Genomic DNA, 12644 nt, shown 5'->3' on the forward strand with positions numbered 1-12644 from the left:
TTAATGAACTTTCTCTATGCTTGTCATTACTCGCTAAAATCTTACGTGGAAACTTTCTATTACTCTAAATTTACCTCTTTTCGAGCTAAAATTTAAGTTCTTCAACACTTAGTTATCGAATTTAGGGGACACTTTGATTATGAATAAAAGAACATAATAGAGACAAGAAACATTCTTCTAAATTTCTTTGATGTAAATGAGAAATTACAGCTACATGTTCTCTGTGCTGGCAGAGACCCTAAATGAAACGCTAAGTAAATAACAAAGTTAAAATTACACTTTTGAGACAATTAAACCTAGCACCTTCTCTATGCCAAGTAATGTCAAGAATCATATCACATTCAGAAATTGAGTCTTTATTCAGCTATATAATGGCCCCCCACTAAATCACTAGTCTCTCCTACCTGGGATTCACCTATTGCTATAAACACTGGCCTGTTAACCGAGCCCGCGAGGAAAACCAGATAAATTAAGTCTACTTCCAAGGTGGAGGATGAAGTTTAAAAGGGAAAGGTTCCCAACCATCATCTGGTTCTTTGCGTTTCCCACCGATACTTGAACTGGTTGAGGGTCCTGAGGTGGTCCTAAAGTGGTCGTCCATTGACCTGGTCGGTCCTTGATCAAAAAGCTGCATTGTACCTCTGTGGTTTCTAGTTCCTCCCTCAAGTATTGAGCCGGTATTGAGATCTAGACTTCTCCTTGGTGGCATCACCCCACTAGAAACAGGTGCACCAGTCATGCTTATAACAAATGGTTGGTGGTAGAAGGATGGTGGTATTGCTGAAGCAGAGCCCAAAATGTGAGGCACAAAAGGTGCCCCCCGGGAATCCACCATGTAAGGGACGGAACCACCGGATCCATACATCGCCGAGGGAAAAGGCATGGCAGGAGCCGGTGTGATGCCATTGTATCCAGTGGCAGGAGAATGGGTATACGGAAATGGAGATCCCATTCCCAAGAAACCACTTCTTGCAGTACTAAGATCAACTGCATTTTCCACTATCCTGCCATTTGGTAACATAACAGACCGAGAAACAGGATCTTTATGGTTGACGTCTACCTTCATGCCCATGATGGATACTACAGAATCACCTGAATTAATAGCTCCAGAGGTGTTTGTATACTGAGACGGCTTCTTGAAGAAAGGTAGATCTGAAGAATCATGGAGAAAAGTCGGCTGGTCATTTAGATCAAAGTTTCTTAATGATGGTTGTTTTGATGATGACGACGATGATGGAGAGTGACTCCAATCGCCCCTATCCGGGAAGAGTCTTCTTTCCACCCGCCAATTTGTTGGTGCTTCACCCTCCTCACTAGCACAGTTCAGATCTAACTCGAGCCTAGCCAATTTTTTGGGGCTAGCTTCAACAGAAGATTCCCCTGAAGGAAGAGTAGATGATACTGAGGCTTGTTTTCCAGTAATTAGATCGGCGAGTCTATCATCCCCACCTTCAGCTACATTCAAATCAATATCAAGGCAACTTTGCTGTTGTTTTGAGATGCTGTCACTCCCACCAGATGAAACAGCCTTGTCACTTTCAGGAATCTTGCGAGGTGATGCTGGCCGAAATGCACTAGTTGCAGCAGATCCTTTCCATCCAAGAGTCCCTTCAAACTGCAAAGGAGGAACAGGGACTCCAGGAGCAGCTGCTGCCCTTGAAGCAGAAACAACAGAGATGGAGGTGGAGATTGGATTTCCTGGTCGATCTATGTCGTCTGAGCTAACCTCTAGATTCAAATCAAAATCACACCCTTTTTGGTCATTGGATTCAAGATCCAAAGCAGCATCAGTAATCTGAGAGGACTCTAGCTTCTCTGTGACATTAATTGGGCCAGCTTCTGAGTATGCAAGTGAAACCTCAGGCCGAACAGGCATTCCTTTTGGTATTTCCTCATTGGAGCCATTTGCGCTCCTAGAATCTGGGCTATCAGGCTCATGAACCTTACTCTCCCGTGTTTTCTCAGAAGAACTGCAACTCTCTTGGACTTCTCTCTCAACTTCTATTGCAACTTGTCGAGCAACTTCTAAAGGATCTATGATGCCATAGTCTAATTCAATATCACCTTTCTTTTCAAGCACATTACATATTGTAATACCTCTTTGTGGTACTTCAAATTCAGTGTCAGTTTCCAGATCATCCTCACTTTTATTACTAACACATTTTTCATCCCCACCAACATCCACTTTCATCAAAGCAATACTCAAATCCTTGGGATGCTCCACATTATGCTTGTTGGGAGAATCTTGCAGTATGTCAATGTCGTACTTTCTCTCTTTTTTAGCTCCAAGCACTGTATTGCCTCTGTCATGAGTTGCAAAGACACTGTTTTTTGGTATTTTTCCCTTCGAACTGGCCACTGATACATTATCAACAGAAAATATCTCTTTACCGTCATCTACATTTTTGGCATCATTTTGTCTTTGTAAATCTTGACCAGAGACAGCCTCTGAATCTTCTCTGGCATCAGGACCTGAAGAGAAGGTTTTGTTATCTAATGGTTTAGGCACTGCTGAGTCTAAATTTTCTGGACTGCCGACTTCTTGCACGTGGTTTAAACAATTAACAGACTCTGAAACAGGAATATCTTTCTGCTTATCAAGACTACAGTGTCTCTCCACTGCAGAAGTGGATGTATCAATAGCAGTGGCGCTACTCTCTGCATGATAAGTCAGGTATTTTTCCTCGTCTTCACTAGCAGATTTTGCCAAAGACGGAGAATTTGGAGACCCATCTTCCAACATTGTATGCTGCAAATTTCTGTCCAATGCCTCAGTATAATTAACTATGGACGGATGAATGTCACCGGACCTTGAAGATAGCAGTTTATTCTCATTGATGTGTTCCTCGCTCTTCTCTTCTCTGGATCCAGAAGGAGAAACGCCCCCGAGAGAAGGTTCTGAATTTACAACTTCCCCCACAACATTTGTGATCACTCTTGTCTTGTCATCAATGGATGCCTGTACTTTTTCCTCGCCCACTGAAACTGCATCCTCATCTGTTTCTTTTTCCCAACTATCAAACAATACTTTAGACCTCTCTTGTATCTTAGAACTTTTGTGGCCAAGGAGATTCTTCACAGTCATCATGATTCCAGAGGAAACTGATTTCTCCTTGTCGACATGCAGTCTTTCAATCGCTCGTAGAAAATGAGTGATTGTCTCTTCGGCTACATTGTCACTTGTGTCACTGCCCAACTCCTGGGCATCCTTTAACCAACTGTTCGTAAAGTGAAGACCATCTAGCTGGATAAAGAGTTCAAGACACTCTTTATTCTCAGTTGCAGCTATTGTGCTTGCAACAGCCGTCCAATGTCTCATTATTTCAATAGTATTCTTGACACCACGCTCTTTTTCCTTCTGCATGATAGAGACTAGCTCCTGGACTCGAGCAGGCGCTGTAAGCCCATTACTCATCTCAGTCAAGGTAAAGAAGTCCTCGAGTGTCATGATGTATTATTGCCTCAAAGGATAGGACTTCCAAGAAGCAAAGTGATTTTCTTAACATGCTAACCCGTAATCTTTCATATCCGGCAAAAGAAAAGCAGAGGAATTTTCTCCAACCTTCCCTGCAGGAAAGAAGTTCCAAACATGATTTCAATAGGTTAGAGACAATGCTTTCATAACTTATCCCTCTGATCCAAAATGAAAAATAAAAATACTACTTCCCGTACAATTGAATATCTAATGATAACATTGTTGGCGCAAGAGATTATTCATTCTATTTTACATGTTAGATCAATTTCCATCCTTCAAACACAGGAGCGGAATATTCATAAGAGTATACATGTCGCTAACCCCAACTAATTTTGAGACTGAGGTGTAGTTAATTGATCCTTTTAGCATAGAGAAGTAGTAAAAGCATGCAAATTAGAAAGTTCAAGATTTCCTACAAGGTTGCAAACCTAAAAGTACTAGTCGAAGACCTCCTACATCACTAAACAGATTTGACTATGCTATAAATAGAGTACATACCTGTGCTCATTTTTCAAAAACTATAATGATTGACTATGAGATATTTTAACAGATAGAATATAAGTTTTTTGCATCAGCCGATAACAAATTCTGGTATAAACTGAGAGAGGAGGTCCCAGTTAGTCCACCACCACAATATGCATCTAAAACACATCATAGATGTATATATTAAAGGATCCAAATTGCCTCATGTTCCACCTAATGCAACTAAAATTTGGTGACAATCTGGACAAGAAAATCTACAATAAGCACCTACGACACGTGAAAAACTGCCTACATGAGAAGAGCAAAAACACGATGTTCCTAACACGATGGACCTACATGGTGCCAAGGGGGTTCAGCTGAATCCCCTTGGTCAGAAAATTTCTCAGTTCCTGTGGGTGAATTACATTTAACAATATATTATAATTGTTTGTATACACGATTGAATCTCCATGATGCAAGCAGAGTGAGCAGCGGTCAAAAAGGTTCAAAGAATTTATGAGGTTCCAAGTTCAAATCAGATACTCCAAGGGACGTCTTTTTTCTAGAAAAATAACTTATATAATTTAACTGGAAAATAAAACTTCAAGAGGAGTAAATGCTTACTGGCTAGAAAATAAGGTAGTGTTTAAGTGGATGGGAGATATGTCTGCAGAGGCGGATCCAGGATTTTTACACAATGGGGGCACTGTGTTCTGCTCAACTAGTGCCCCCTAAAGGCTTTTACTGTTCAGGGTGCCAAGTGCTTTAAATTAACTATTTTCAAGGTATATACATGTACATATACAAAAAATTTACCGAAGCTTACGGGGTCCGGTGACCCCTCATTGCAACATGTAGGTCCGCCTCTGTATGTCTGCACCAAACCTTTTGATCAGTGTGTCTGCGCAAAATTACACTCGTAACTATGTTGGGGTATGTACTTCTAATCGGTAATGATGCTCTAAGATTTTCATTTTTTTATATGAGAGAGATCAGCTATATGAATCATCACTATCCATTTCGATCAATTTATACCGGTGTCATCCCCATAGTCAATAAAAGAGAGATATTGAGTTTTCAAGGTATCATAATGAGAACAAACATAGATTAACTGTGCAATTTCCACACAAAAAGGAAATTTCTATGTAGTTCCTACTGGAAAAAAGATATTAACTCTATTAACTCCATCTGTAAATAAGTTTAAAGGCACGCTTGATCACAGTGCCATATTCAGCATTATACAGATAAAAAACAGCCTAAACAATAAATGAGCGTGTCAATGGAATATGATTTTTTTTTTTGTTATTTGTGGGGGTGGGGGTGGGGTGGGGTGGGTGGGGGGACAAAAATAGTATTTGAAGAAGAGGATCTTAAACCAATACAGATCAAAAACAGCCTTAACAGTAAAAAAGCATGCAAATGGCATCTGATTTTGAGGGGGAGGGGGGGAGAACAGTATTCCAAGAAGACGATCTTACACCTATGAGTTTGCAATTAGATGCAAAAATCATCAAGCACGTGTAGAAAAAGAAAGTCACATGCAGTAAGTGGTTGTAGCTTATCTTCTGAAGCATCCCAGAATAGAAATGGAGAATAATCATTTCAGCATGCAACATATCGCCTCAAATAATTATGCAAATATATGTAGAAATTCATGTCAGATTAGGAAAAGATTTGTTATAGCTGTACAACAGCTTTGGGGAAGATATATTTCTGTAAATAGCTGAGATATTTTTTCCATATTTATCCTAGGAAGATCAGATATGATATGTATCCCTGATTTGTAGAGATATCCCTAGCTGGCTTTATTTGTAATCTCTATATATAAACCCCTAGTTTGTACATTGTGAAGATGAGAAAGACAATACACCTTTTCCTTCTCCTTTTAACATGGTATCAGAGCCAAAAGCTCTTTCCTGAGAGAATTCCTTCTCGTTTCTCATCATTCTATTAGGATTGAAATTTTTTGTTTCCCTTTTGGACTTGTTGAAACCTGAAAGTCAAGGATAAAATGTCTGAAACAACTGAGACCAGTCCAGCTATCATCACAACCGGTGATTTGCAAAATGTCCAGGCAGCTTACCGGTTGAACGGACAAAATTTTCTGAAATGGTCACAGTTCGTTCGGACATTCCTGAGAGGCAAAGGGAAGCTAAGTCATCTGCTGGGTACAGGTCCGTCTAAGGAAGATCCCAAGTTTGAAGCCTGGGATGAGCAAGACTCAATGGTCATGTCTTGGCTCTGGAATTCAATGATTCCAGAAATAAGTGATACAGTGATGTTTCTTAGTACGGCTAAGGAGATATGGGAAGCAATCCAACAAACCTACTCAAAGGTAAATGATGCAGCCCGAATCTATGAACTCAAAACGAAGGTTACATCCATGAAGCAAGGGGCACGATCGGTCACTGAATATGCCAATCTCTTGCAGGGACTGTGGCAAGAGATTGATCACTACCAATGCATTCAGATGCGATGTCCAGAAGATGCAGTAACCTTGAAGCGCTTTATAGAAAGGGAACACACATATGACTTCCTTGCTGGACTTAATGTTGAACTTGATCGAGTAAGGGTACAAGTATTGGGAAAAGAGGAACTTCCATCACTGAATGAAGCAGTTTCAATAGTACGGGCTGAAGAAGGGCGTAGGAGTGTTATGCTTGACACTCAAGCTGGAGAAGGATCAGCACTTGTTGCAAAGGGGGCTGGGCAGAAGGAGAATGGCATGCTACAGTCATCAGACAATTCTACCAAGCCAACAAATGCTTCAAAACCGATCAATAGAGATTCTCTCTATTGCACCTACTGTAAGAAGCATCGCCACACAAGAGAGAGGTGCTGGAAGCTTAATGGCAAACCACAGAACAATAACCATACGGGCGAGACAGGCTTATGTTGCTAGCACTCCCCAAAATGACTTAGATAATTCTGCTAAGTCAAATCCGGAGATCAGTCAAGAAGATATTGAAAGGCTGAAAGGTTTGCTTAGTTCTTTAGACAAAAGTAATCCAGCCGAGACAGGTAAATATTCTCTAACATTCTCAGGTATCTCTTCTCTTTGTTGTACTGCTAATATCATGACAAGTAATTCCTTCCCGTGGATAGTTGATTCTGGAGCAACAGACCACATGACCTCTTCTTCTAAATACTTTTCGTCCTATACCCCTTGCCTAAGCCATAGAAAAATCACCATTGTTGATGGTTCTGTTGCTACTGTGACCAATATGGAAACGTTCGCTTAAATTCCCTATGCCTTAAAAATGTGCTTCATGTTCCAAAATTGTTTGCTAATCTTATTTCAATTCAAAAGGTTACTCAAGATTTTAATTGCCGAGTAATTTTTTTCCCTTCCTATTGTATTTTCCAGGAACAGGAAACCAAGAAGATGATTGGGCTTGCTAAGGCTAGAAACTGGCTCTATTACCTGGAAACCTGAACCTAAAGAATGAAGCTTTGAATTCTCTCCCTCGGTCCTTCATATCTGAGTCAGTCATGTCTAGTGAAGAAAGAATTTGGCTTTATCATCGGCGTTTGGGTCATCCTTCTTTTCAAATTGTCAAGATTATGTTTCCTCTATTGTTTAAGGGTTTAACAGTAGAGTCTTTTCATTGCAATGATTGTGAACTAGCCAAACATAGGCGAGTTTCTTTTTCTGTCAGTAATAAAAGAAGTATGTTTCCGTTTGATCTCATTCACAGTGACATTTGGGGGATCTACAGTTTCAAATATTTCTGGTACTAAATGGTTTGTGTCTTTTATTGATGATTGCACTCGGGTAACGTGGGTTTACCTATTGAAAAACAAATCCGATGTGAGCTATGTCTTCCCCAATTTTGCCAATATGATCAAGACCCAATTTAACACCCCTATCAAACGATTTCGTTCAGACAATGCCCGAGACTACTTTAACCAAATCATGTCTTCATTCTTCAAAAATGAGGGTATCATCCATGAGTCGTCTTGTGTCAACACACCCCAACAAAATGGGGTGGTTGAACGAAAAATGGGTCATCTTCTCAGTATAACCCGATCATTGTTGTTTCACAAGAATGTTCCTAAAAACTATTGGGGGGAAGCCATTCTAACTGCTACATATCTTAGCAATCGGGTTCCATCAAAGGTTCTAAGCCTGAAATCTCCCATCGACACCTTGAGAAGTTTCTTTTCTAACTTCAATGTCTCCGAGAACCTAACACCAAGAGTATTTGGTTGTGTTGCCTATGTCCATATCCATTCAAACAATAGAGGGAAGTTAGACCCACGTGCAACCAAGTCTGTTTTTATTGGCTACTCATCAACACAAAAGGGTTACAAATGTTATCACCCACAAACTAGAAAATTCTGTCTTAGCCGATGTCACTTTTGTAGAGTCCGAGTCCTTCTTTAGCACCTCCTATCTTCAGGGGGAGACTAAGAATAAAGATAGTCCCAAAAATGTGTTCTACTTAGATATTGCCGAGTCATCTAAAAATGAAGTATCAGTTGAGTCTCCAGGTCCCATTGAACCTTCAGTTGAGTCAGTTGAGACTCCAGACCCCATAGTTTCCAACAAATCATCAGAATGAAGAGAGAATTCAAAGTAACGGTCAACCACCTCTTCAGGTTTACTCCAGAAGAAAAGAGCGAGTACATCCACCAGCTCAAGCTCAATCATCGGATCTGGCTCTTGTTCCAAGTTTAGAATGTGTTCCAGAATCTTTAAACAATCAAGAACAACCCTCAGACCAAGTAGATGACCTAAACCTACCCATTGCTCTTAGAAAAGAAACCAGAAATTGTACAAAACATCCCTTCTCACTCATGACCTATCAAAATTTCTCACCGAGCCATAAAGCCTTCCTTAGTAACCTTCACTCAATACCTATTCCAAAAAACTTGTCAGAAGCATTAGCGGACAAGAAATGGAAGGATGCCATGAGAGTTGAAATGGAGGCACTAGAGAAAAACAGAACATGAGAGTTGGTTGATTTATCGAAAGGGAAAAAATTAGTAGGTTGTCGCTGGGTGTTCACAGTGAAGTACAATTCTGATGGATCCGTGGAGAGATACAAAGCAAGATTAGTTGCCAAAGGGTATACACAAAACTATGGCATAGACTATCTTGAAACATTTGCTCCGGTGGCAAAGATGAACACGGTAAGAATCATACTCTCACTAGCTGCCATTTTTGGATGGACTTTGCTGCAATTCGATGTGAAGAATGCTTTTCTCCATGGAGACTTGGAGGAGGAGATATATATGGAGGTCCCGCCGGGATTTGAGTCCAAGGCAGGAAAGGTATGCAGGCTTAAAAAGGCTTTCTATGGACTCAAACAATCGCCACGAGCGTGGTTTGGAAGATTTGCCAAGGTAATGATCACACTAGGGTATAGGCAGAGTCAAGGGGATCATACTTTGTTCGTGAGACATTCAGGAAATGGAAAAACAACGGTCCTACTGGTATATGTAGATGATATCATAGTCACTAGAGATGATGAAGATGGTATACAATATCTAAAAGAATGTCTGCTTAAAGAGGTTGACATCAAGGAACTTGGGAAGTTAAAATACTTCCTAGGAATTGAGGTAGCCCTTTCTAAACAAGGCATATTTGTTTCACAGCAAAAATATGTCTATGATTTGCTAAAAGAGACTGGGAAATTGGGGAGTAAACCAGCAACTACACGTATTGAGTACAATCACAGGCTAACTGAAGCATCAGAAGATCTATCCGTGGATAAATGGTCATATCAGCGACTTGTTGGAAGGTTAATTTACCTATCCCACACTAGACCTGATATAGGCTATGCCGTGAGTGTGGTGAGCCGGTTTATGCACAATCCGAAGGAAGTCCACCTAAGAGCAGCACATAGAATATTAGAGTGTCTAAAAGGGACGCCCGGAAGAGGACTTTTATTCAAAAGGGGTGGCACCTTGACTCTAGAAGCTTATACAAATGCGGACTATGCTGGGTCGCTAGTTGACAGGAAGTCAACCTCAGGGTATTGCACTTTCTTGGGTGGTAATCTGGTGACATGGAGAAGTAAAAAACAAAATGTTGTAGCAAGGTCAAGTGCTGAATCAGAGTTCAGAGCTATGGCATTAGGTGTTTGTAAGCTATCGTGGCTAAAAATAATTCTTGAAAACCTGAAAGTAAAGTGGGAGGCACCTATGAAGCTATATTGTGATAACAAGTCAGCAATAAGTATAGCCCATAACCCAGTGCAGCATGATCAGACGAAGCACATTGAAGTTGATCGACACTTTATCAAAGAAAAATTGGATAGTGGGTTGATTTGCACTCCATTTGTGTCTTCTAAGGATCAACTAGCAGACATTCTCACAAAGGGACTACAAAGCAGCACTTTTGAAGGACTTGTTACCAAGCTGGGAATGCAAGTTATCCATTCACCAGCTTGAGGGGAGTGTCAGATTAGGAAAAGATTTGTTATAGCTGTACAACAGCTTTGGGGAGGATATATTTCTGTAAATAGCCGAGATATTTGTTCCATATTTATCCTAGGAAGATCAGATATGATATGTATCCCTGATTTGTAGAGATATCCCTAGCTGGCTTTATTTGTAATCTCTATATATAAACCCCTAGTCTGTACATTGTGAAGATGAGAAAGACAATACACCTTTTCCTTCTCCTTTTCACAATTCAAAATAAAAAGAAAACAAGTAACATCTACTTATCAAAAAAAGTTAACATCCGCCTCTATCCCTTCCTATACAACTACGTCTGAATCTCAAATTAGTCAGGTTGGCTATACCATTCTTTGTTTCACCTGTATTAGGCACATTTCTTTCCAATACTAAATAATTACTCCTAGTACTTTGAGTCAAGTAGGGATTGCTTATAACATAGAGTTCTCTAAATCTCACAATTATCCCAGTTCACATCCCTAACCACTCTGAAAAGACTCCTCACAAACACCAAACCCAATGTAAGTCAACAAAAAACTAATCGCTAAACCTGGACTATGTGCAATTGCAATTTTGTGCTAAAATACAAAAATCTTACACATCAGATCACGCCATAGGCAACAGAGAAAATACCAACTAGAATGCCCCAAAACCTAATTTACAAATGTATTTGATTAAACCCATGCAATAGAGAAAAGTACAATCAACAAAACAAGGACACGAGAACTCACCATACCCTCAAATGCCTTTTGGATCAAGCACGAAAACTATAAAAACTGAATCTTTCCGAGAACTTTTACTTCTTGTCAACCTGAAAAGAAAATTTTCAAACGAAGGGAAAAAAAATTAGTGTATAGCAAATGCAATAGTAGGACCAAAATCTTCACTATCCAAAACTAAAAGGAATTTTGGGTTTACAAATTCTTCATGAAAAGGAAAAAAATAAAAAGACTTAATTAGACAACTGGAAAAACAAAACTAAAGCTAAACCCTAGAACAATTTCAACCTAAAAAAGACCACAAAATAGGAAAATGAAAACCTAGTCAAGAATTGGACTACTGTAAGCCTAAAATGCGTAAAGTTCATATTTTTCTAACATATAAAACAAGAAATAGCACACAAAGGATTGAATTAAACACTATATTGCAATTAATGCAGCAAAACAATAGAGGAAAACACAATCACAATCACAGAAAGCAAAATATACTCAAATTAAATTTCAACAATAATTGCAGTAATTAATAACTTTAAAAAAATGAACTTTACCTTGATTAGTTGATCCAAATAATTGGAAACCCCCCCCCCCCCTAATTGAGAGCTTCACTTTGGAATCCCAAAAGCTCAAACTTTTGCTTCTGCTTACCAAAACAACTTGCTAATTACCAAAGCTCAAATTATTTTTTGATCTTCTTCGAATTATTAAAAAAAATTAAGTATTATTTTTCTCACCTTCCTCTTTGGTAATTTTCATAAAACCCTGCTTTGTCTCCCTTTGAAAACAGTGAGAAAAAAGAATGTTTCTTCTTCAGAAATGTCTTTTTTTTTTCTTTTTTTAGAGTGGGTCTTCCTTCATCCAATTTCTTTCATATTTTATATTTTAATTTTGAGTTTCTTATCACACGTGTCGGGTCCTACAGGCCCAAACCCGGATATTTCTCTATCAGAAGATACGAATCGGGTTGAGAAAGTGAGTGGACTGGTGTGGACTGGTCTTGATGGAAATTGTGGGTCCAGGTAGGATGTTTGGGCCTTGGGCTTCTCTATGAAAGGATGGTGCAGAGCCATTTGCGTCTATACTCGTTTTTTGGGTCACGTTTTAATTTGTGTCGCTTTGAAAAAAATTTGCAAGCGTACCTATTTTTCGCGTAACTTCAGTATACGGGACTGAAGTAGCAAAGACAATCACGCAAAACTTTAGTATTCTAGTAGATGGGCCTGAAGTTGCAAGTGTGCTGAACCAAGTGTGCTGAAGTTTTTATTTGTAATTGCTGAACTTAAGCATAGTAGCTGAAGTTTTGTTCTCTATTTGTTGAAGTTTTTATTTGTAATTGCTGAACTTAAACATAGCAGCTGAAGTTTTGTTCTCTATTTGCTGAAGTTTTTGTTTGTAAGTGCACTGATTAAGCTGAAGTTTGTTTTGTCCTGGATTCATTAGTTTTGTCATTAAGTTTTTTCAAAAATTTCAGCAGAAGATGCTGAAGTTATTTAGTTCATTTATAAAAACTTCAGCACTAAATAAGCTGAAGATTTTTTGTCCTGGACAAGCTTTTTCAAAAACTTCAACAGAAGATGCTGAAG

General features: G+C 39.3%; 2 protein-coding genes across 9 annotated transcripts; one reads left to right on the forward strand and one right to left on the reverse strand.

The window, feature by feature from the left end:
• Positions 1–159: 159 nt before the first annotated feature.
• LOC104244469 (uncharacterized) lies at positions 160–11901 on the reverse strand. Of its 8 annotated transcripts, none has more exons than XM_070172414.1 (4): positions 11796–11901; positions 11077–11156; positions 4754–4838; positions 160–3567 (listed from the first exon to the last, which is right to left on the reverse strand). In XM_070172414.1, the coding sequence occupies exon 4, from the start codon at positions 3446–3448 to the stop codon at positions 476–478; it is 2973 nt and encodes a 990-aa protein (XP_070028515.1). In that variant the 5' UTR covers positions 3449–3567; positions 4754–4838; positions 11077–11156; positions 11796–11901; the 3' UTR covers positions 160–475. The 8 variants fall into 8 exon arrangements, with proteins under 8 accessions (XP_070028515.1, XP_009798199.1, XP_070028513.1 ...); XM_009799897.2 differs by lacking the exon at positions 4754–4838 and adding an exon at positions 11613–11701; XM_070172412.1 differs by lacking the exon at positions 4754–4838 and adding an exon at positions 11613–11721.
• LOC104244468 (uncharacterized) lies at positions 5949–6839 on the forward strand. Its single transcript, XM_009799893.2, has one exon. It carries the CDS (start codon positions 5949–5951, stop codon positions 6837–6839), a length of 891 nt encoding a protein of 296 aa, XP_009798195.1.
• Positions 11902–12644: the final 743 nt, after the last annotated feature.

The sequence above is a fragment of the Nicotiana sylvestris genome, chromosome 4 (genome assembly GCF_000393655.2).
Source record: "Nicotiana sylvestris chromosome 4, ASM39365v2, whole genome shotgun sequence".
Classification (NCBI taxonomy): domain Eukaryota; kingdom Viridiplantae; phylum Streptophyta; class Magnoliopsida; order Solanales; family Solanaceae; genus Nicotiana; species Nicotiana sylvestris.

Coding starts and splice junctions, on each gene's coding strand:
- LOC104244469 (XM_009799899.2), bottom strand. CDS start 3,448: ATGACACTCGAGGACTTCTTTACCTTGACTGAGATGAGTAATGGGCTT.
- LOC104244468 (XM_009799893.2), top strand. CDS start 5,949: ATGTCTGAAACAACTGAGACCAGTCCAGCTATCATCACAACCGGTGAT.